This window comes from Rhinolophus ferrumequinum (assembly GCF_004115265.2).
Source record: "Rhinolophus ferrumequinum isolate MPI-CBG mRhiFer1 chromosome 15 unlocalized genomic scaffold, mRhiFer1_v1.p scaffold_54_arrow_ctg1_1, whole genome shotgun sequence".
In the NCBI taxonomy this organism is placed as follows: domain Eukaryota; kingdom Metazoa; phylum Chordata; class Mammalia; order Chiroptera; family Rhinolophidae; genus Rhinolophus; species Rhinolophus ferrumequinum.
In genome coordinates, this window is record NW_022680357.1 from 4,467,171 (window position 1) to 4,490,183 (window position 23,013).

General features: G+C 57.9%; 3 protein-coding genes across 10 annotated transcripts; 2 read left to right on the top strand and 1 right to left on the bottom strand.

Annotated features, from left to right (window-relative positions):
• Positions 1-2,251: 2,251 nt before the first annotated feature.
• KREMEN2 (kringle containing transmembrane protein 2) lies at positions 2,252-6,191 on the top strand. Its single transcript, XM_033101699.1, has 9 exons — positions 2,252-2,546; positions 2,761-2,935; positions 3,700-3,791; positions 3,892-4,016; positions 4,215-4,368; positions 4,750-5,082; positions 5,156-5,281; positions 5,365-5,449; positions 5,644-6,191. The coding sequence occupies exons 1-9, from the start codon at positions 2,456-2,458 to the stop codon at positions 5,852-5,854; spliced, it is 1,392 nt and encodes a 463-aa protein (XP_032957590.1). The 5' UTR covers positions 2,252-2,455; the 3' UTR covers positions 5,855-6,191.
• Positions 6,192-7,178: 987 nt separating this feature from the next.
• PAQR4 (progestin and adipoQ receptor family member 4) lies at positions 7,179-10,765 on the top strand. The gene is made up of 3 exons (XM_033101612.1): positions 7,179-7,670; positions 9,016-9,237; positions 9,384-10,765. Exons 1-3 carry the CDS (start codon positions 7,505-7,507, stop codon positions 9,815-9,817), a joined length of 822 nt encoding a protein of 273 aa, XP_032957503.1. The 5' UTR covers positions 7,179-7,504; the 3' UTR covers positions 9,818-10,765.
• PKMYT1 (protein kinase, membrane associated tyrosine/threonine 1) lies at positions 10,747-19,860 on the bottom strand. 8 transcript variants are annotated; one of them, XM_033101609.1, is made up of 9 exons: positions 19,676-19,815; positions 19,178-19,285; positions 14,657-15,166; positions 13,229-13,722; positions 12,481-12,587; positions 12,172-12,344; positions 11,927-12,084; positions 10,975-11,052; positions 10,747-10,888 (listed from the first exon to the last, which is right to left on the bottom strand). In XM_033101609.1, the coding sequence occupies exons 3-9, from the start codon at positions 15,005-15,007 to the stop codon at positions 10,777-10,779; spliced, it is 1,473 nt and encodes a 490-aa protein (XP_032957500.1). In that variant the 5' UTR covers positions 15,008-15,166; positions 19,178-19,285; positions 19,676-19,815; the 3' UTR covers positions 10,747-10,776. The 8 variants fall into 8 exon arrangements, with proteins under 8 accessions (XP_032957500.1, XP_032957502.1, XP_032957499.1 ...); XM_033101611.1 differs by lacking the exon at positions 19,178-19,285 and having other exon boundaries at positions 14,657-15,024; positions 19,676-19,860; XM_033101608.1 differs by having other exon boundaries at positions 11,927-12,344; positions 14,657-15,024.
• Between the last annotated feature and the right edge of the window lie 3,153 nt (positions 19,861-23,013).

A 23,013-nucleotide genomic window follows, 5' to 3' on the forward strand; every position in this document is an offset into this window, starting at 1 on the left:
CACACATCATACAACTCACCCAATAGGTCATCACAGATGTAATTAGTGAAGATGAAGGCATACTGGAATAGGATGAGCCGTAATCCAATGAGTAGCATCCTTCTAGAAAGGGGAAATTTGGACCCAGACACCTGTCACACACACAGGGAGAATGCCATATGAAGATGAAGTTGAAGGTCAGGGTGATGCTTCTACAAGCAAGGAAAGCCAATGATAGCCAGCAAACTGCCAACGCTAATCAAGAGGCATCGAACAGATTCTCCCCCACAGCTCTCAGAAGGAACCAACTCTGGTGGCATCTCGAGCTTGGACTTAGAGCCTCCAGACGGAGACAATATATTTCTGTTGTTTAAGCCCCTAGTCTGTGGGGCCCCTCAGCAGGGAATGAGAGCCCAGGCCTTCTTAGTTGGAGGTTCTGTGAGCTACCTGGGACTAGAGCTTGCAGTGGGGACACTGGCCCTCATCTCAGCCCCAGTTCTGCAACTGAGAACCCCCTCCCTCTCATCTGACACCCCTTTTGCAGGAGACTGAGGCAGTGGGAGGTGAGGGGTCCAAATGGACAGTGCTTTTTGGTCCACCCTCCCATGAGGGAAGGGGCGAGTTCCTCCTCCACTCCCCCCCACTGATCCCCATTCTGCACGCAGGGCCCTAGGTGTCCCTATCCCTCACTTCACCTTTCCTCAGCAGGCTGTGACCATGGGAGGCGAGGCTCCCTGCGTACCAGCATTGCCCAGACCATGGCCTCTGCCTGCAGCCCTAGGGTGCTGTCCCTGGGGCAGAGACTGGGACAATGCCACTGAGCCTCTCAAGCCATGGCGCTCTTGGGCGGGAAGGAGAAGGGTGGCTACCCAGTCACCAGTTACCAGGTGAAACTCCAGTCAAGTGCTCTGTGGGGCCAGGAAACTGGGAGGTGAGCCTTGGTCAGCCTGAGCTTCCCCCAGCGCCAGGAGGCGACTCAGGCACCAGCCTCTGGTCTCAGAAGGCCCATGTCCTTCGAATGATCCCCTGTGCACCACCTGCTCCTAGACCCAAGAGCCTGTGTGTGAGTCACTAACTGTGAGGTCTCCACTGGTCTCATCACCATCAGCGGCCGTTCTAGAATCCTTCCTGCATCCCCCATCTTGGGGGCGGGCTGTTACTGACAAGGCCGGAACCTGTCCTCCTAAGGTGGACAGCCTGATTTGGTGAGGGGTGGGAAGGCTGGACTAAGGGGCAAGGGATCTGGGCGGGGCGGGGCCGCTCTGGGCCCCCAGCCACCACCCATCTCCTCCTCAGGCCCCCGCCCCCGCCCTCCCACGCACCTGCGCTGGCCTCCCCCCAAGCCCTGAGGGCAGCGGGCGGGCGGCGCTAGGAGATCAGAAGACTCGGGCCCAGGGGGAGGGGGTGGGGAATTTCCCCCCACGCCTGCCTGGGCCTGCTCCCCTCCCCCTCCCCCGCCAGGTGTGTGTGGGGGGGCACCGCTGGGGGAATTCCACCGCGTAGCGATGGCTCCGGCGAGCCTGGGCTAGGGGGTGGGGGGTCCCAGGGAGAAAAGGGGGAGGAGAGAAGGGGACAGGCTGAGACTAAGGGTGCAGCTGCCTTCCTCCCCAGACACCAGCTGCCAGTGCCTGTCGGGGACTGAGCGTCCACCATTCCCGCCTCTTTGGAGGGTGCGGGGGTCAGGGAGTGGCACTTCCTCCGTCAGGCCAGAGGCGTCGGGACCTGTGGAAAGGCGTGAGCATCCGAAAGAGGGTGTGCGTGTGAGCGTATGACAACGAGTGGCTGACTGAGAGGGAGTGCGTGCGTACATTTCATTCAGTTGTGCCCGTGAAAGGGTGTCCCGGGGGCATGTGACCTCGGGAAAGAGTCCTGTATCTCCTCCACAGTGCGCGCCTCCTCCACACACTCCCCCTAGAACCTGCACCGGCCCTGAGAGGGGGAGCAGCGAAGAGGCGCGCGCCGGGACGCCGAGGGTCCCGGGGCAGGCGTGGAAGGCGTCTGGACCTGCTGCCTCCGCTTCAGTCTCGGGCGGGGCTTCCCGGCCTGGGGGGAGAGGGAGGGACCCAGGGGGGAGGGACCCGCAGAGGGACGCGAAGGGGGTAGGAGGCAGCGCCTTAGAGATCTGGGCTAGGAAGATTCGGAGAGCAAGGCGCAGCGGGAGGCCGTGGGTGTGGAGGTCACGGCAAGATCCGGAGCACAGGGAGGCAGAGACCGAGACAGCCCCTGGCCAGAGACACACCCCCCAGCGCCCAGTTAGAGGCAGGAGGAAAGAGACGCCTTCAGGGGCAGAACTCCTGGGAGGCAAATACCCCCGGGAGCTATTTCCCCGCCCCAGACGGAGGGCGTTGCCCAGAGTGGGACGAAGCGGCACTGTCAGTGGACAACGCCCCCCAGGTCTCCTGGGAGACCCCGGAGCGACCCCGGGGGCAGCACTGGTCGTATTCGGGCCACAGTGACCTCTGCTAGGTTGGGGGCGATGGGGACACGGGCCTCGCAGGGTCTCCTCCTTCTCCTCCACGTCCTCCCGATGCTGCGCGTGGCTTCTGCCGGGAGCCTGCATAACCCAGGTGAGTCTTGGCCGGGCAACTGGGCCTTGGCTACCACTCCCTCCTCCGCCTCCGCGCCTAGGACCCTGAGCCTGGGGAGGGGGCAGAGCAGGTGGCGGGAGCAGCTGAGCAGCGCCGGGGGCTCTGGCTGGGGAGCCGGGCGGGAGTTGGCGTCAGGGGGTGATGATGTCGGGCGAGGCTCCGGACTTCCCCAGGCCCCGCCGTCGCCGTGCAGGCCTGTCCGAGTGCTTCCAGGTGAATGGCGCCGACTACCGCGGCCGCCAAAACCACACCGGCCCACGCGAGGCCGGCCGCCCATGCCTCTTCTGGGACCAGACGCAGCAGCATAGCTACAGCAGCGCCAGCGACCCCCAGGGGCGCTGGGGGCTGGGTGCGCACAACTTCTGCAGGTGAGGGCCACGGGCGTGATCTGCTTGAGGAGGGACCTTTTGGGGCGGGGCTTGTGCTGCGGCAGGGGCTGGGTGCACTATTGCCGGCGTAGGTCTGCCGCTGGGGCTCTGTGTTGACTGAGCGGAGGTTTCCGCTGGGCAGGTATTGGGTCCATCCGGAGGGTTTAGGGGCAGAGCTGAAGGGTCCAGCCTGCGCTGGGGGCAGGGCTGGGCGCTCAGAACATTTTCTGACACGTGTCCGGGCTTAGGTGATCAACTCCTGCAGAGCCTCAGATCAGGCCTGGGCACTCAAGGGGCCAGTGCGGGCGGGGCCAGGAGTGAGGGGCCGGGCTCCTGCCATACAACTTCTTTGAGGGGCATCCACTAGCAGTGATGGTGGGATTGGGGGTTCAGAGCCACAACTGCAGTCTGGAGCAGCAGGGACCGAGCTGAGCGGGAGAACACTTCTAGGCTGATAGGAGTCACCACTTCTGCTTTAAAGCAGGGTTCTGAAGCCAGGCACTTGGCAGAGGCCCGTGGCGGAGTTGGGGGCGAACACTAGAGATAACCTCAAAGTCCTCATATGTGAGGTCACGTCCTAGCAACAGCTGAAGACCATTAGGACCCTTTAATAACTTCCCACCGTCCACTTGGAAGTCGACAGGCAGAACAGAGAGGAGCTCTATTACACACGCTGACCATTTTGCCAATAGGCCCTGGGGTGGGGCCTGGGATTTACGGCCCTTGGGGTGGTAGGATCCCAATCACTTCTCCCCCATCTGCAGGAACCCAGATGGTGATGTGCAGCCGTGGTGTTATGTGGCCGAGACAGAGGAGGGCATCTACTGGCGGTACTGCGACATCCCCACATGCCACAGTGAGTAGGCCAAGCTGGACAAGGGTGGGAGAGCTGGACTGCCTGAGTGGAGTTCACTTTTGGAGGCAACAGACAGAGCTTGACTCCCCTGCCCCTTCAGTGCCAGGTTACTTGGGCTGCTTTGTGGACTCGGGGGCACCCCCGGCTCTCAGCGGCCCCAGTGGCACCTCAACGAAGCTCACGGTCCAGGTGTGCCTTCGCTTCTGCCGCATGAAGGGCTACCAGGTACTGCCCACCGGCCCAGACCAGTGATCCCTGACCTTGACCTCAGGACCCAAATCAACTCCCAACTCTGACGCCAAACCTTGACACTGATTTCTGAACGTTCAGCCCAATTCCCACTTCCAAACCCGACCCCTGGCTCCCACTAACTTACCCCTACCCCAGACCCTGCCCTTGGAGTCACCCAGTCTATGCTCCCAGCTGGCGGGCGTGGAGGCTGGCTACGCCTGCTTCTGTGGCTCTGAAAGCGACCTGGCCCGGGGACGCCCGGCCCCGGCCACAGACTGTGACCAGATCTGCTTCGGCCACCCGGGCCAGCTGTGCGGCGGCGATGGGCGCCTGGGCATCTACGAAGGTGAGGAGTGGACAGGCATGAGGGGCCTGGGTGAAAGGAGGAGTCTGGTGGGACGCGGAGAGCGATGTCCCGTTAGGGGGCGAAACGCGGGAAGGAGAGGCCGTAAGCTGGGGGCGGGGCCTGAGAAGAGGACTGGGTTGAGTGAAGGGTCCGACGAGAGGGCTGGGCTGAATGTCCGGGCCAAGGGCGGGGTCTGGGGTTGAGAGCGGGATTTGAGGAGGGGATCAATGTAAACCTATGGAAGGGGCCGGAGGACGCGAGTGGACCGGCCTAGGGGCGGGGGCTGCTTGGGAAGCAGTGGAACTTCAGCGGTGTGGAGCCCCGTTCTGTGAAGGTGAAGCCCGCGGGTTTCTGGGATCTGACCGCCGGCCTGGCCCACAGTGTCAGTGGGCTCCTGCCAGGGGAACTGGACTGCACCTCAGGGCGTCATCTACTCCCCGGACTTTCCGGACGAGTACGGGCCGGACCGGAACTGCAGCTGGGTTCTTGGCCCGCCGGGCGCGGCGCTGGAGCTCACCTTCCGCCTCTTCGAGCTGGCTGACCCTCGCGACCGGCTGGAGCTGCGCGACGCGGCCTCCGGCAGCCTGCTCCGCGTCTTCGACGGCGCCCTCCCACCGCCGCCCGGGCCGCTGCGCCTGCGCGCCGCCGCGCTGCTGCTCACCTTCCGCAGTGACGCGCGCGGCCACGCGCAGGGCTTTGCGCTCACCTACCGCGGTGAGTCCCGGACGGGTCCCCCCCTCCCCAGGCCTGCTCCCCCCGCCACCCTGCCTCACACCCCTCTCCGCAGGGCTGCAGGACGCCGCCGAGGACCGGGCGCCCCCCAAAGGCTCGGCCCAGACCCCCGCAGCGCTCCCCGACGGGACCAACGTGAGCTGCAGCCCCCGGCCTGGGGCTCCGGAGGCTGCGATGGGGGGTGAGGCGGGCGTTCGAGGCGAGAGGGAATTTGGGGAGCATACCCTTCCGAGCCCTGTCCTCACCGCACCCGTGTTCCCGCAGCCCGGGTCTTCTCAATGGTGACGGCCGTCTCAGTGCTGCTGCTGCTGCTGCTATTGCTGTCACTGCTGCGCGTGCTGCGCCGACGGTGCGCGCGCTGGGGCGCGGTGCCCTGGTGGGAAGCTGGGGGCCCAGGAAGGGAACGGAGCTGGGAGGAATTCATGGGTTCTTGAGGGACTGGCCTTGGGTCCACACAGAAAATCGCGCGTGGGATCGCAGGTGAAACAGGATGCTGGAGGTGAGATTGGTTGGGTATTCAGCTGAGGTCTATTCTCTGTCTAGGAGCTGTCTGCTGGCTCCGGGGAAAGGTCCTCCAGCGTTGGGGCCTTCCCGGGGCTCGGGGAGAAGCTGGGCCGTGTGGTACCGCCGTCCTCGAGGGGTGGCCCTGCCCTGTCCCCCCGGGGGCCCCCAGGCTGAGGGTCTAGCCTCGAGTTACCGCCCCCTGAGCACCTCCAGCCAGAGTTCCCTGCGTTCGCTCATCTCTGCTCTCTGACTCGGGACCCCCAAGGTCCATTGGACCCTCCTACAGTGGAATGGACACTTGCGATGCTGTGCCGCACTCTATCTTGGCCTTCCACTTTTTTAAGAGCAGCTCGGTCTCTGGTCATTTCTCAGAGGCCGGAGGTCGGACAGAAAGTATCTGATGCTATTATTGGGAACTTGGCCTTATTCTGGGGTCCAGAGGGTCGAAGCCAAAGGGCAAGAGGAATCGGCTCCCCTCCTCTTAGACCTTGATACGGGCATCTCTGATATCAGGAGTCTTTGAGCCCCTCTCGGGGTGGTCCTGGACTGCTGCCCTAAGTGAAATGTGAGAGACCAACAAAAGTAGCCAAAAGACCATCCACAGACTTTGAATAAAGGACCTATTTTGGTACAGGGCTCTGTAAATTCTAACGTGGTGAGTGAGAAGAGTAATGTTGATGAAGACACTGGAGCCAACGGTTGGGTGTGTCCATGCAAATTAAGGGCGTTCTACGCAAAGAGTTTTTGGGAGCCGCCTGAAATGCCCAGGCGGAAGGATGGGTGGGCGGGGTCCCGGAGAAGGGGAGGAGGAGGCCGGCTGTGAGCCAGGTTAGGCAGAAGGGATGCCGTCCTGGGCCCGCCTTAGTATGAATCCAGGCGGGGACCGACCTTTCTCCCCTGCCCTCTTGCCCTCTGTCTCCCCCTCCGTTTCCTCCCAGTCCTGGGCGAGGCCAAAGGTGCACCTGTGGGCGATAACAGGGAGAGTTTGGTGGAGCACAAGCTCGAAGAAGCCTGACCCGAAGGGTTGGGCGTCGCCCAAGGACGCTGGGCGCGTCACGCACAGCCGTAGAGGCCTGGGCATCTCAGTGCGCCTTGCTGCGCTCCTGGGGAGCCGGGCCAGTGGAGAGATCCCCCCTGGAGTGGGGTAGCACCGGCCCTACACTTGACCCGTCCGAACGTCCCGGGCCGGTAGTACCTTGGACAGAGCCCGGGCTGCGGAGTGGGGCTGTGCCGGGGAGGGTGGGTCCCCAAAGGTGCGTTGACCAGGGGGTCGCGCAGAAAGCCCGGGCACGCACTGAGGAGGAACGCGAGACGCCGGGGTCACTCCGGCAGAGTCACGGGGAACCTGAACGTCGGGTCCCAAGTTAACAGCCACCCCATGTAAATGAGGCTGGGACCGCATATATTATACTAAGAAGGTGAAGGCCTGGGCGGTCTCGGGGCGGGGCCAACCCTCCAGCCGCGACCATTGGCCCTCGCAGCATCTGCGTCAGGGGCCCAGCGCGCGAAACGCTAGCGGGATGGCGGGGGCGGTCAGCTGGGGCGGAGCCTGGCATCCCCGTACGCGTCCGGCCGCGCCCGTCCTCGCGGCTGCAGACACTACTGGCCGCTGCCGCCGCGGCGAGCTGTCCCTGCGGCGCGCCTGCCCCAGCGGAGCGAGCCGCAGTGCGCTCCATCGCCCCGTGTGTCCCCAGCCTCCGCCCCGGCGCGGGGGCGCCAGGCCCGCGCTTGCGCAGCGCGGGGGGGGGGCGACGCGAGCCAGGACCCCAAGGCCGGCGCTTGCGCGGACTATGCACTAGACGGTGGGCGGGCGTCGCGATGAACCTCCCGCCGCTGCAGCCCCACTGAGGAGAAGGCCCGGGGACAAGAGGAACGCAGACAGCCCGCGCCAGGCTGGGCCATGGCGTTCCTGGCTGGGCCGCGCCTGCTGGACTGGGCCAGCTCGCCGCCGCACCTGCAGTTCAACAAGTTCGTGCTGACCGGCTACCGGCCAGCCAGCAGCGGCTCGGGCTGCCTGCGTAGCCTCTTCTACCTGCACAACGAGCTGGGCAACATCTACACACACGGTGAGCCGCGCCCCACATTCTACAGCCGGGGCAGCCCTGCCCGCACCAGGCCGGGGGCCGGAAGGCCGAGGAGTGCCCTAGCGCTCAGGTCCTGGGCTGCCCGGGCTCTGGCACGGCCAGGAGCCGCGGTGACAAAGCTGCCATTGTCCCGGGCGGTGCTGCCCGCTTCCGTTCCCCTGGCGGGGCCCCGGCACAGGCGAGGAAAGCAGAATGGGGGACTGAGTCTGCTTAATCTCCCTGAGCCCCAGGGAGAAGCCTAGGGTCCAGCCTCTTCATAATCCCGGTGCTCTACGCACCTTCCCCTGCCAGTACCCTTCCCGGAGATAGGTGTTTACTTGGACGAGGAGGGGCCCAGAAGGGGAAGCCAGGACCCAGCCCCACCCCGTGCAGCAGCCCTGCCACCCCCTTCCTGGGCAGCCCAGTCTTGGGGCTCCGCCTGGTGGCCACTCCTTCTTCCCCCACCCCCCGCCCCTCCTCCGCGGCCTGGTTGAGCTCTGCTGACACAGCCCTGTCCGTCCTTGGCCTGCCCTGGCCAGCAAGAGGGGCCCTGAGCAGGCTGGGCTCAGCTTACTGGAGGACTATGGCCTGGCCAGACCCTGCAAGAGTGGGCAGCCAACGGCCCCAGCCTGCTGTGCCCACCTTTTACCCCTGTGAGGGCAATGCCAGAGTGCCATCGGCGAGTGAGGAGTAGGACACCTAGGTTTGGAGGAATGGAGCTCACCGAGAAGGTGCTTGGGTAGATGGAACAAACTCCTTTCAGTCCCCTACCCCCTGCCTGGCCTCACCCCCTTATGGAAGACAAAAAGGCCTAAAGCCTTCCTTTGTCTGGTCACTTATGGAGAAGAGGACAGAGTTAGGATGAGCAAGCTAAATGGCCCTGGATCTGGTATCATTGCCCACATGTCCTATTCAGAACTCCGCTTGAGGTCATGCCTACTTCTGGCTTCTGCTGACACACTGAGGTGGCCAGGTTGGAGGCTTGGGGGCCTCCTTTCAGAGGAGGTGATGTGGCTGCAGGGGTGGGAGCAGCTTGGGAGTTAAGACTGCCCAGGCTCTCTCTTGCTTGCTGGGGTCACCTGGGAACGGGTTACTGTTTCTTCACCTGCAAAGTGGGAATAATGGGTTCTACTTCCAGAACTACTGTGAGCTCTTCTGAATAAGTTCCTGAAAGCCCAGGGCCTGCCTGTCCCAGGTCTGGCGATGGCTGGCTGGCTGGCTATCAGCGCTGTCAGGATCTGTGTTGCTCTCATCCCGCCCGTGTCATCTCTAGACTGTGGACTCCCTGAGGACATGACTCGTCCTCTGTGCTAAAGTTGTGTGATGGATAACTGTCTCCCTCCCCCAGGGCTGGCCCTGCTGGGCTTCCTAGTGCTGTTGCCGATGACCATGCCCTGGGGTCAGCTGGGCAAGGATGGCTGGCTGGGGGGCACACACTGTGTGGCCTGCCTGGCACCACCCGCAGGCTCTGTGCTCTACCATCTCTTCATGTGCCACCAAGGGGGAAGCCCTGTGTACACCCGGCTCCTTGCCCTGGATATGTGTGGCGTCTGCCTTGTCAACACGCTCGGTGAGTCAGGGATGGGGGGGCTCAAAGGATGGGCGCTGGGGGGCAACTAGGGAGGTGGGGGCAGGGGACACTCACATGAGCCCTGGGGAGGAAGGGCAGGCAGATCCCCAGACTGATGTGCCCTCTCCTGCCTCTTTTCTGTGCAGGGGCCCTGCCCATCATCCACTGCACCCTGGCCTGCAGGCCCTGGCTGCGCCCAGCTGCCCTGGTGGCCTACACCATGCTGTCGGGTGTGGCCGGTTGGCGGGCCCTCACTGCACCCTCCACCAGTGCTCGGCTCCGTGCTTTTGGTTGGCAGGCTGGTGCCCGCCTCCTGGTATTTGGGGCCCGGGGAGTGGGGCTGGGCTCTGGGGCCCCAGGCTCCCTGCCCTGCTACCTGCGCATGGATGCGCTGGCACTGCTTGGGGGGCTAGTGAATGTGGCCCGTCTGCCAGAGCGCTGGGGACCAGGCCGCTTCGACTACTGGGGCAACTCACACCAGATTATGCACCTCCTCAGTGTGGGCTCCATCCTGCAGCTGCACGCTGGTGTCGTGCCTGACCTGCTCTGGGTTGCCCACCACGCCTGCCCGCCAGACTGAGCCACCTGCCATGTCCGCCTGCCCACAGTCTTCTAGGGCCACCAACACCAAGCTTCCCTCCTGTTGATCTGCAAGGAGCTGGCTCCCTGGATGCTTCCCAGCTGGGAGCCCTGGTCTGTTCACCCATTCTTCCCCTGAGACAAGCCTCTCCTCCTACCCATGCCTCGGAGCTCCAACATCCCTCCTTGCCTTCTTCCAGGGGCAGTCTTCCTGTGCAGGCTGAAAGGAAACCAGTCCTTCTCAGGGCCTCAATTGGCCCACTGTGACTTGTGAGGGTTGGGCCAGAGGGGCTCTGGGGTCAAATCTTGCTCACAGTTAGAATCCTGCCAGCCCACAGCCATCGCCCCACCCTGCCCCTCTTTAGATTTTCATGCAAGTTATTTTGTAGGTGCCTGGCCCAGCTACGAGCCTACGATTCCTGACTTGTCTCTGGGCCCTGCATGCCAGCCCTCCCAGCAGCCTGAGGCTCAGCCACCCCTTCTCTCTCTGTCCAGACTGTGGAGTGAGGGGTTTGGGCAGGAGGACTAGCCCCTTATCCCAGGACCAAGAGGCAGGAGGGCTGCTGCCTCTTTCTCCAGGCAACTGGCAGAGAGATACAAAGAGCTGAGTGGCCCTGGACCCAGGCCCATTGGGCTGGGGGCCCATTCTCCACCGTGAGTGCCATGCTCTGACAGCTCAACCTGCCCGTCGGGGATGAGTCTGCTCAGGAAATCTCTGCTCCACACAGTGTGGGGTTCCCAGCTCCAGTCGGCTGGCCAGGGGCCCTACGCAACATCAATAAAAGGGGCAAGAAGCGCTGTGTTGCCATGCAAGCAAGCTTGGGTGCTCCCAAGTTTCAGATACCTTTTATTAGACATGGCCAGGCAGAAAGGACCACTGGAGTTCCCAGAGGGACCCCAGCTTCCAAGACGATGTAGGGATAGGCTAAAAGGTTAAAAGCGCCAAGGCTGGGCTGGGGCTCAGGTGGGGCCCAGCGAGTCCTCAAACATGCTGAGGAGGTTCCGTGGCTCAAAGGAGGGGAAGGAGCCGTGAGGGGGCTCAGAGTCAATGTCACTTAGGTCCAGGGCATCCCTGGGGGAAAAGAAGCGAGAGAAATGACCCTCAGGATCTGAAAGCTGCACCTTCCATCCCCTCCCCCTGACCCTGGGCCTATGTACCTCAGTGTGTGTGTGCTCCGGGGAGTGGAGGTGCTCCTGGTGGCCCTGGCCAGCATGGCCTCTGGAGAAAGCGAGGGCCTGCACGGGGTGGGTGAGACAAGCAGGCTGTCGGCTGGGGAATGCACGGTGAGGAGGCCTTGGGAGCAGCAAGACCACCCTGTCCCTGGGCTGGCTCCCGCTGGACACAGGCAGGAGCCATAGTCTGGGACAATGGAAGTGTGGTACCCTCTGAAAGAAGCACTTTCACTACTTTTAAAGTCCACCTGATCACATTCAAAGGCCACCTCTGTCCCTTTGCAGAAGACAGGCTTCAACTGAGCTGGCGTTGAAGTGAACCTGTGGTACATGAAGTTTTTCTGGCACTTCGTGTCTACTATAAAGTGTCCCTATGGCAATGGGATAACATTTTTGTAAGGAAGGGGTTAATGGCGTGATTCCTTCTGAGAACTGTGCGGAGCATGTGATTTTCCTTTGCAAGCAGTTTCTTAATTACAGCCTCTTGCTTGGCCACCAGGCACCTGGGACTGGAATTCCTCCCAGGGCAAGGCTCGCCAGGCTCGGGGGGTGTCGTCTCCCAATAAGGACAATGCCTTGTCCTTGGACACTGCAGGCTCAACTAGAGTGGGGGCTGCACGGCCTACCAGTCCCAGTGGGGGCCATGGCCCTTGGCTGCTCGTTAGTGTGTCAGTGCCCTAAGTGTGAAGTTGCCAGTTCTGCTGTGCTCTGCACAGCGACCGTTCCATACACTGAGCGCTGAAGAAACATGCATTCAAACTAAGCCAGGCCGCACCCCCACCAGCCTTGGTGCCCTTCCCGGGGTATGACGGGCCAAGTTTGTGGGCGGGGTCCCAGTTCACCACTAATTCCTGTGAGGCCTGGACATCGGTGTGGGGTTTGGCCACACTGAGCCCATTTCCCCACCCCCACCCCTCCATCCTGAGCTCTCACCCACCCTATGCTGTCGTCATCCCAGTTGCTGGAGTGGCTGCTGTCCAGGAGGAGGCTGCAGGGCGGTGAGCCAGGCGGAGTAGCCGGCGGGCCTGGGGGCTGCAGCCAGCTGGCAGGGTGAGCCAGCCAATGCCAGAGCCAACACAGCAGGGCAAGCAGGGCCTGTGGGGACAGGGGGGCTGAGGGAGGCTGGGCAGACCCAGGGCCAGGGAGCAGGGCAGAATAACCTGTCACTGTCACCAGGCTTACCTGCCACAGGGCCCACCCTCGACTCAGGGCTTCAGCAGCCATGTACCACAGGACGCTCCAGGGCCGCGGCTGCCTGAGCATTGGCAGGGCCAGCAGGGCCTCAGCTGTGGCCCGCAGCTTGGGGTCAGGCTCGAGCATCATGATGAGGACAGACCGCAGCTCAGAAGACAGGCCTGTCCACAGAGCAAGGCTACGTCAGGGGTGACTCGTCCCTGAGCCCAGAAGCCCCCCACTGCCAGCCATTCCCTCCAACATGAGTGTGCCCTCCCCATGGCCCCATGGCCCTTCCCATCCTTGCCCCCAACTCACCTGCAGTGAACTCGGCGGGCAGGTAGCCTTGGCGCAGCTGCTGCCAGCCCTCCCCACCATGCGGCAGCTCCATGTTGCATGCCACTTCTAGGATGGTGAGACCCAGACTGGGGAGAGGACAGGGATAGAAGAGGGGCAGGATTGGCCTTAGGGCCACAGACCCCAGAGCCCAAGGCTGCCCCTGAGAAAAGGGTAGAAAAGGGCAGCTGTCTTCCACCATGAGCAAGGGAGGTGGGGAAGAAGGGGCTCGGGCCCCAGAAGGGCCAATGATGGGACCATGTCATGAAGCATGAACCTAGTGCTCAGTGCAGCCCACAAGCCACCAGACAGGTACTATAGTTACTAGTGTTCTTACCGTGGTCCTGTGGATATGGATGGATAGACTATTAGAGGCAGAGTAGTAGTTACTGGCATAGACCAGGAAACCCAGCGCCTGGTCCAGTCCCAGCTTCACCATTTGCTAACTGGACTTCAGGCAAGTCCCTTAACCCCTCTGTGCCTGTTCCCCTGTAAATGGCATAATAATAGTCCCTCCGTGGAGATGGGTAAATCCAAAGGAACAGCTCCCAGGTCTTGCTGCTTACAGCCTGACAGAACCCCCTCAACTAGAGGGTGGGGCCTCCACCCCCTTAGGGCAGCACCTCCCAGCCTGAGGCCAAATCCTCCTGACTTTGGGCTAGAATGGCATTTCCCTCCCTCTGCTGACCTGTATGCCACCCAGGAAGGACCTCCCAGGCCCAGCCCTCACCTGAACACGTCGGCCGCTGTCCCATAGGAGCCGTGCAGCAGCTCGGGGGCCATGTAGCGGGGGTCTCCCTCCTGGGCCTCACTGGCTCCGGATGCACCCAACTCCACCAACAGCCCAAAGTCACCCAGCTTGCAGTGGCCCCGGGGCCCCAGGAAGATGTTGGCAGGCTTGATGTCAAGGTGGACCAGGCCTTGGCTATGCAGGTGGGCCAGAGCGAGCAGGATGTCCCGCAGGTAGCCCCAGACCTGGGCCTCGGGCAAGCTGGTACCCCAGGCCTCACAGTGCTGCTGCAGGTTGGGCCCACACAGCTCCGTCTGCAGGTACAGGATGCCGCCCTCCTCCCAGGCTTGCTCCAGCCGCACACAGCATGGGTGCTGCCCCACTTTCTCATGGCCACTGACCTCGGCCAGCTTGCGGGCCCGGTCCTTGGGGCCCCGGAATGGCGACATGGAGCGCTTTACTGCATAGAGCTGGCCGTCTTCCTTGGAGCGCACCTAAGAAGGGAGGTAGTACCCACAAGCGGGGTGGGAAGTGGCACAACCACTAAGCAGAACAATCCAGCAGATTCTATTAAGATTTCACATATGCAGAAGGTGCAGCATGCATCTACTTTAGACACACCCCTGCATGTACAATAGCAAAACCGGACAGACCTCCAGCCTGGGCACTGGTTTGCTGGAGCCCAGCGAGGAAGAGACAGGGCAGACCTCTAAGTACTAACGCAGAGGGTCTCTCAGACCATTGGGAAATGAAACCAAGCCACCTACAGAACAATATAGGCAGTGTGATCCACGGTGGAGAACAGAAATGGGTTTGTCTCTATATGGTCAATCTAGAGATGTATGGAGAAAGTTCTGGAAAGAAGGACACCCACCTGAGAAGTGGTTTCCTCTGGGAAGGAGAGCTGATCTAGGGGTCTATGTTGTTTGTACTTTTTAACAACAAAAATGTCTTTATGTAGTATGGAAAACTACCATTTTAAAGGAAATATAAATTATTGGAAAATATATTTTTTTAAAAAAGGTGGCATGGAAGATGTAGCCTAAGTGCCTGCAAGCCTGGGGGTGGCTGGGGGCTGGGTGTGCACTGCACTTGGGGGGCTGACTCGGGGGGCCAGGCAGAGCTCTCCAAGGACCCCAGCACGGCTGGCTCCAGGGCAGGAGGAGATGGCAGCTGGGAGCCCCCGCCAGGCATGCCAGGCTCTAAGCAAGGGGAAAGTATGCACTGAGGGGGCCCTTGGAGGGGTCTGCGTGGGGGATTATGAGAAAGCAGCCAAATCAAGCACTGAGAAGGGGAGCCCGTCAGCCCAGGAGGGGTGGGCAGTCAGGAGAGAGGGGAACAGGCTTCCCGGGACACTATCCCATCCAGGCAGCGGGGGGAGGCAAAGGGCACCCCCAGACAGGCCCAGAGAGCTGTCACCCCACTCACCTTGAAGACTTCTCCATAAGAGCCGTGGCCCAGGCGGCCAAGCCTCTGGAAACTCTGCTGGAAGAAGGACTCGGGCCGGCTCGGGTCATAACCAGGGCTCTGCAGGGTCTCAGAGGCTTCGCCTTGGAATGACACCCTCCGGGGCTGGGGCTGCTGCCAGCACGGCGTCCGCGGAGGGAAGAGGCGGCTGATGGGAATGCTGCCCTTGACAGGGGGCCGGGGTGGGAGGCTCCGACTAAGCCCCCTGGGCCTCTTGAGGGAGAAACCAGGTTCTGCGTGGCGGAAGTAGGCCGGGACGGGGATGGGGGTGCCACTCAGGGGTGTCGGGGTGCCCTCTGTGGGCACAGGCATGGCCAGCACAGGAGGTCCTGAGAGGCAGAATACAGAACAGTGTGGCCACTCAAATAGCGCCTTGTCCTGTGGCCCCAGAAAGGCTGTGGAGGAAAGCCGCGTCTATTCTGCACACATGTTCTGCTTTAAACCTGGCAGCCGTGGGCACACAAGCACCTGCTGGGAAAAGGCAGAGGACAAATATATACACGCCTGCACATGCATCTGTACCTGGAGGTCAGAGAAACATAAACTGAATTGCACGGGGCCATATCCTGGAGGCTTCTACAGTCCATCCGAGGTTGAATCAAGGCAGGTTCTGGAGCCAGGCCACCTGCACATACTTCCCTGCCTCCTCACAACCGCTATTTGACTTTAAAACATGCAGCCTCTTCCAAGACTGTGAGGCGGATATATGCACACAGGGCCACACTTCCTTAACTTCAATTCCAAAGTAAAAAAAGAAGGTCTGATTCCAAAAGTTTCTTCTTTGCTTTCTTATTCATAGTTGGGATGCTGAAACTCATGTAATGGAGTTCCACTCCAGTTCCATGTTGCAGTGGCTAAATTCCAGCTGGGTATAGCGGAGAAGCCGAGTCTCCCTCCTTCCACCAGCCTCTACTAATAGCGTGGGAGCTCTGCCTCAGGTCCAGCAGGCTGGGAATACTGCAGCCCAATCCCTCGAGCCCCAGCTCCTTCCTAGGAAGGAGGTTCCACATTGAGAGAGGCAAGCCTAAGGTAGCAGTGTCACTCAGATGGGTATCACTGTCCCTGCCCCATCTCCAGAGCTGCAGCTCAGAGATTCTGCTTGGGGCAGAGGAAGGTCATAAAACAGACAGCTCCAAAGCCCTCCCTTCAAAAAACTGACTATATTTGAAACAGTGTGGGAAGTTCAAGTTGAAAGGTGCTCTCAGAATCAGTGGAGGTTGGGTAGTAAGCAAATAGGAGGAAGCTGGTGCCTCCATTAGCGCAACAAGCTACACCATGGGCAGGCTAGTTTACCAGAGAGAACCGCGGAAAGAGGTAGTTAAGAGCCTTTCCAGAGTCAGAACAACTTCCAACACTGAACTCAAAAGCGCCCTTCTAAAGGAGTCCAAATTTAATTGCATCAGTCTATGGAGCAATTGATGACCCAGGGTAAAAACAATAGAGCAGACAGCCGGCAACTGGGGAAGCGTAACAGGTGGATGTGATTAGGGAAAGGACAGTCAAAGAGAGCCCCCCCTAAAACCACTGGTGTCCCAGGGTAACTGTGCACAAGCCCCACGCTGGGCCCTCTGAGGAGCAATGTCAGAGGCTTCATATTGCAGAAAGATGTGTCACTACAATGATCTAGGTAGTCACTAAACAAATAGACAAGCAAACAACAATCACAAGTCCCCGAGCGGGTGAGGAACCAGGATCCACAGCTGCTAAAACATTATGTAAAATGTCCAGTTTTCAACCAAAAAAACTAGAAGATATGCAAAGACACAGGAAAGTGTGACCCACACACAGGAAAATAGACAGCAGAAACTGCCTGTAAGATGGACCAGATGTGAGATTTAACAGACAGACTTCAAAATAGCCGCTATAAATATATTCAAAGAACTAAAGGAAACCACGCTTACAGTAAAGGAAGCATGATGACAATATCTCATCAAATGGGAAATATCAATAATGAGATAGAAATTATTAAAATAACCAAATGGAAATTGTAGAGTTGAAAAATGCCATAACTGAAATGAAAAAATTCACTGGAGGGGTTCAACAGATTTGAGGCAGAAGAAATAACTAGTGAACTTGAAGGTAGGTTGATAGAGATTGTGCAATCTGAAGAACAGAGAGAAAAAATGAAGAAAAAGGAACAGAGCTTCAGAGAAATGTAGTGTACCAATATAGGCATAATGAGTGTCCCAGAAAGAGAGAAGGAGCAGGAAATATATGCTAAGAAATAATGGATAAAAACTTCCCAAATATGATTTAGAAGAACATTAACAGAGCCAAGAAGTGCAATGAATTCAAGTAGGATAAATGCAGAGATCCACACACAGACACATCATATTAAAAGTGCTGAGTGAACCAAAACAAGGAGAAAATCTTGAGAGCAGCAAAAGAAAAATGACTCATCACTTACAAGCCTCTCCATAAGATTAACTGCTGAATTCTCATCAGAAACAATGGAGGCCAGAAGGCAACAGGATGACATTCCAAGTGCTGGCGGGGAGGAGGGAGATTTGTAAACCAAGAATCCTGTATCTAACAAAACTATCTTTCAAAAATAAAGGCAAAATAAAGACATTCACAGATAAACAAAATAAAGAATTCATTGCCAACAGACCTGCTTTACAAGAAAAAGTAAAGGAAATTCTTCAGGCTGAAAGCACTGATCCCAAATAGTAATTCTAACCTACATAAAAAAACAAAGATCACCGATTAGGATAAGTATGTAATATAAGACAGAATAAATACATATTTCTTCTCCCTTCTTCTCTTAACTGATTTAAAAAGAATATGTATGTAATTGTATTGTTGAGCATATAACAGAGAAATGTAATATACTTGCAAATAACAGCACAAAGGAGGTGGGTGGGAACAAAACTATATTGGACTAGAAAATGACACCAGATGGTAACTCAAACCCACAGGAATAAATGAAGAGAACGAAAAGTGGTGAATAAGGTCAACATAACAAATATTATGGATATGTACGCTCTTTCCTTTTCCCCCTCAGCTTAAGAAATAAACAACAACCTAAATAAACAGAAAGACATTACATGTTCATAGATCCAAAGACTTAATATGAATGAAATGGCAATACTTTCCAAATTGATCTACGGATTCAGTACAATCCTTATCAGAATCCCAGCTGGATTGTTTGCAGAAATTGACAAGCTGATCCTAAAATTCATATAGACATTCATAGGCCCCAGAATAGTCAAAACAAAACAATCAAAATGAAGTTGGAGGACTTGCACTTCCCAACTTCAAAACTTACTTCAAAGCTACAATAATCAAAACAGTGTGGTACTCACACAAGGATAGATATATATATCAATGCACTAAAACAGAATTCAGAAATAAACCCTCACATTTCTAATCAATTGACTTTGACAAGGGTGCCAAAACAATTGTGGGAGAGAATAATCTTCTCAACAAATGGTGCTGGGACAGCTAGATATCTATATGCAAAAATCATTTAGCAGAAAAATCTGGTCTGACCTACTTTTTTCCTCTCAGTGTGAATATTCATAGATTTCTTGACAGAAATATTAATGTGTTTAATTGTTGGATGATGTCCCAGACTCATGGGTGGTGTTACATATAAATGTTATATGCACCCTATTAGCTTTCTAAAATCTGACATATTTTGAATTCTGAAACACTCCTGGCCTCAAGAGTTTGTGGACCTGTAATGCTGAAGTCAGGGAAGGCTCAGCCCAGTGTCTGGCATGCAGAGTCCTCAATAAATGCTATATAATTATTCATTATATAATAAATAATATATAATAAATAATGCTCTGAGTAGTCATTGAGAGAACACACAAAGTTGCAATGGTCCCATGGGTGTAAGTGACTGTGTATTGGAGCAGAGATACACAAAGATTGTGTATCTGCACCCGGCTGCTGTGTTATTACACAATTACATTGTAATTGAAACAAAAACAAGAAAACAAAAGGGAGAGGAGTTTAATTTTTGAGAGAAAGGCAGTGTATCAAAAGATGCCATACCCAACAAGGGGTGAGTCAGTAACTGAAAAGGGGGCAGTCATCTGAAGTGTGCCCTCCTGTCCCTGGGCGAGTGAGGGCTGAGGGAGGGACCCCCAACAGTGCCATCCTGGAAGGCTCACCCTACATAATGTGTGGACCTTTCCTCTGCCCCTTTTACCTCAGGAATCCTACGGGTTTCTCAAAGTAAAGAACTGGAATGTCAGGATCCCCAGGACGCTGGTTAGAAGCTGGTTAGAAGTATGTACAGCCTCCAGGCGCAGTCCTGGCACATTCTGAGACACTTAAATCTTTTAAGATCTGCATCTTAAACCAGTTGTCAGACCATCCCACTTTCATTTACATTCTAGCACCACTGGCCTGGCCAAACAGCTTTGGGGGTGGGACAGGGAAGGTAGAAGGAGCAGGAGCTCCCGGGAGAATCCAGGGTGGCCCTGAGCAGAGGACGGGCCAGGTGACCTCTGCAGCTTCCACAGGCCTCACCCTCTCACTGGGCTGGACACATCTGCTGACCACGGTCTACCACGCTAGACTGTGAGCTCCTCGCGGGCAGGCCCACAGCTGATTCACCTCCGTGGGCGTGGGGAAACCCTGGCGAACAGAGTAGACCGACTGTCACGGGGGAGGGGCTGTAGGGGGAACGTGAGTGGGGCTTTTCCTGGGGAGGGCCAAATAAGGGAGGGCAGTCGCTAGGGGAAGGGGTTACCAAATGAAAGGGGACAGGGAGGCTGGGGAAGGAGAGAGGGCAGCAAGGGGACTCGCCAGAGAGGCTAGAGGGGAGTGGGAGGGGCCGCCCGGGGCTGGACTGGCCCAGAGAGGGGTTAGCAGATGGGTAGGGCAGAACCCAATTCGACAGGGAAGGGGGGCTGTAGGAGGGGGATGAGGAAGGAGGCTGGAGCGGGGTGAGGCTGACGAGAGGGAGGAGGAGAGGAGGGGAGGGCGGTCCGGCTCGAGAACCCTCAGGGCCGGGCCTGGGCTCACCTGGGGCGAGAGGGCGGGGAGCAGCTCCGCGAGGTCCCAGATTCTGGGTCGGCAGAGGTCGCGGGAGACCTCGGGGGCGGTCAGGAGGGCTGAGGTCTGCCGTCGACAGCTCTCTACGACGGGGCAAGAGGACTCTCTGGAGGGGGAACTGCCCGTGAACGCGCGCGGAACTGACTCGCGCCAAAAATTCCAAACCGGAATCGAGGCCCCGCCCAAGAACTCCTCTTGCCCTGCCCCCTTCCCGATGCAGCCCATCAGAGGCGCCCAGCCTCCTGGGGCTCCGCCCCCTACGTCCCTGCGTGCGGGTCGCCGACCACGCCCCCCAAGCGCCTCAGCCCTTGCGCTCTCATTGCGCAGGCGCAAAGTGTCCTTGGCGCCGGCCCGGGGGCGGGAGTGGCCGCACCGCAGGGCCTGGAGGCTGAGGCGCTGCGCCCGGCCTGAGCCAGCTTTGTGCCCCTTCCGCCCGGTTCTCGGAATGTCGACCGACCCCTAGTTCGCTGTCCCAAAACCCACGTCTCTCGCTGGGCTGACAGTATTCGCGTCTGTAAAAGGAGTGGTCACCGCATTTTGCCCCAGAGGTGTCGCCTCAGGAGGCGATCACCTCAGGGTAGGACTGGAAGTCCCTGCGGCCTCTGGGATCCTGACGGGGCGGAGTCCCCTGGGCTCGCAGGCTCCCCCCTCACACCTGCAGTGCACCACACCGGGGATGTCATGGGCAGGCCAGATAGACATTTCCCCGACCCGCGGAACGCGCGGCTTCTGCTTCAGGAACCAGAACATTCTGCCCCTCTCAGGAAGCCCCCTAGACATCCAGGCCGGATCCCTCCCTACTTCCAGGGCTCAGCCACCTCCGAGGCAGCCCTTACCATCGTTTGGATTTGAGCCTTGAGTTCAGCTCACAGCTACCTCAACTGCTTCCTGGCGGAATGACCTTGGAATGTACTAGGGCCTGAGATTCAGATTAGTCTCCTCTCCCGTGAAAACTGAGCTGGTGAAAGTTACCTCACGGAGCTGGAGGTTCATATGGAATGATCCCCTTAAAGTTCTCAGCAGGGGAGCAGCACAGAGCAGGCGCTGATTCCTAACCTTAGTGCTGCAGGCGTTGCTCCTTCACGGACAGCATCTTTTATCCGTTGAACAAGGCAGGGGGGAGTCACGCTTCCAGGCCATCCTCCCTAGAACCCTCCACATCTCATCATATATCCTTTCCTTTGCGGATTGCACTTATCTCTGTCTGAAATTCTATCCTCTTGGTTCACCCTTTGACCACCCCTCCACCAAGTCTGCAAAGTCAGGGACTGCAGGGTTCCCAGCCCACTGCGCTCCTGCCCTTCAGCGAACACTCTCCAGTTAATGGACCAGCCCGTCCCACATCAGGCCCAGAACTTCTCTGGGGCCTGCAGCCCCCACCCCCTCCATGCACCGGTCCTTTGCACTAGCACCTCTGGCAGCCACAGCCCCTGTGACTCAGACTGAACCCCTGTTAAGGACCCCAGACTTGTCCCCAGGAGGCCTGAGAAGAAGGCAGGCCCCTCCCCAGCTACCATCCCCTCTGCCAGCCCCATCTCCAGGACTTTGGGACTCAGGCCCCTTTCCAACTGCTCATTCTTGGAAGTTATTCACAATGACTTAAAAAAAAATTATACATACATATATATATATATATATATATATATATATATATATATATATATATATATATATATATTTCTTTTTAATTCAAAACATGCTTCCAATGGACATTTCACTGTGTGGAAGGGATATAATGTAAAGCTAAGTACAGATAGCAGGTAAGAGCATGGGTCATAGAGTCAGGGCAATTAGGGCTCCTATGCCACACAAAAGCTGTGCAATCATGGGCAAGTTGCTTTATGTCTCTGGGCCTGTTTCCACATTTGTAAAATGGGGATAATAATAGTTCTTACCTTCTTGGGGTATGAGCATTAAATGAGAAAATGCATGTGAAATGCTTAGCACAGAACCTAGCACACAGAAGGAGCTTACTCTCTTTAATAATAACAGTAACACTCCCTCATTTGTATAGTATTTTGCAGTTTTCAAAGCAGCTTCCTGGTTCAAAAGGAGGAACCTGGAGGAGAGGGGCCGGGACTTTTGCACCCGGGGTCACAGGGATTCGAGACCAAAGCGCTTGGCTGGGGATCAGTCCAGGAAGAAACCCCCAATCCCGGCCCAGGCGCGGGATTCCCGGGGTCCGGTCGCACACCCAGGTAAGAGCCGGTTTGGGCCGCGCACGCCCCCATGTGTCCCGTCGCGGCAACAGCACCGCGACCCCGCCCGGACTACCCCCCCCCCTCCCCCGCCACACACACACCGGGATGTCCCTTCAGGGATGGGGCCACAAAACAGGATACCGTGAGATAAGAAAGGTAAGGAAATGACGGCCACTTACGCAAACCTGGCTACATAGCAGGAAAGAGGAGATCGTGATGGGTACTTCTGGGGAATCTGGCCTTGTTCTATTTTTTGACCTTGGAGCCAGCTGCATAGGTGTTTGCTTTAATAGATATTTATTATATTGTACATTTCTGTTTTATGCACGCTTCGGAATGTATGCCATATTTCACACTGGCATAAGGTTTTAATAAACTAACAAGTGGGTGAGGAGAAGAAGTTAACAAAGGTCAGCTTTGCACAGTGCAAGTGCTTAGGGATGCCTGGGAAAGTGTCTCAGAGATGCTAATCCCGCGATTGGGGCTGAAGAGCTGCCAGATAGATTGCTGAAGGGGCGACCTAAGGAGCCTTTAGTATAGCTGCGGGTTCAGAAGGTGTCTGCCCTGCAGGCGCCTGGCCACCCCTCCAGCTGTCATCCCCAAATTCCCACCCTGGCAGGTGCTGCTACCATGAGCAGCTGGCTGGGAGTCTACTGACACAGGCTGTGCCATTTTAGGCGATGTACTTCCTGGGCCTCCATCTTGAACTTTTAACACCCCAGCTGTCACCTTGTCCTGGGCTTCTAGCTCTACCCGTCAAAGTTGCTCCTGTAGCCAGAGCCTGGGCCATGTGCCCTCATGCCTGGGGGTAAAGGGTAACTCAGGTCCAGGCTCCATCAGGGGTTCTTTTAGCCCCCAAGTGGTTGATGCGCTCTTAGGCCCTCCTTGCCTGGGTAGAGCTGGGGCTGAGCTGACGGGATCGGCTGTGCTGGAAGTGGGGGTGTCAGCAATGCAAGGGCTGTGGGTACCCAACTGGGCCCAGCCCTGGTCCTGAGTGGCATCAAGCTGGCCCAAGGCCCCTGGCTGGCTGACTGGCATTTCCCACAGGCCCATGCCAGCACCCAGGCAGCCTGGCACTGGTGGCGGGCACCAGCATTCCCTCTAGCA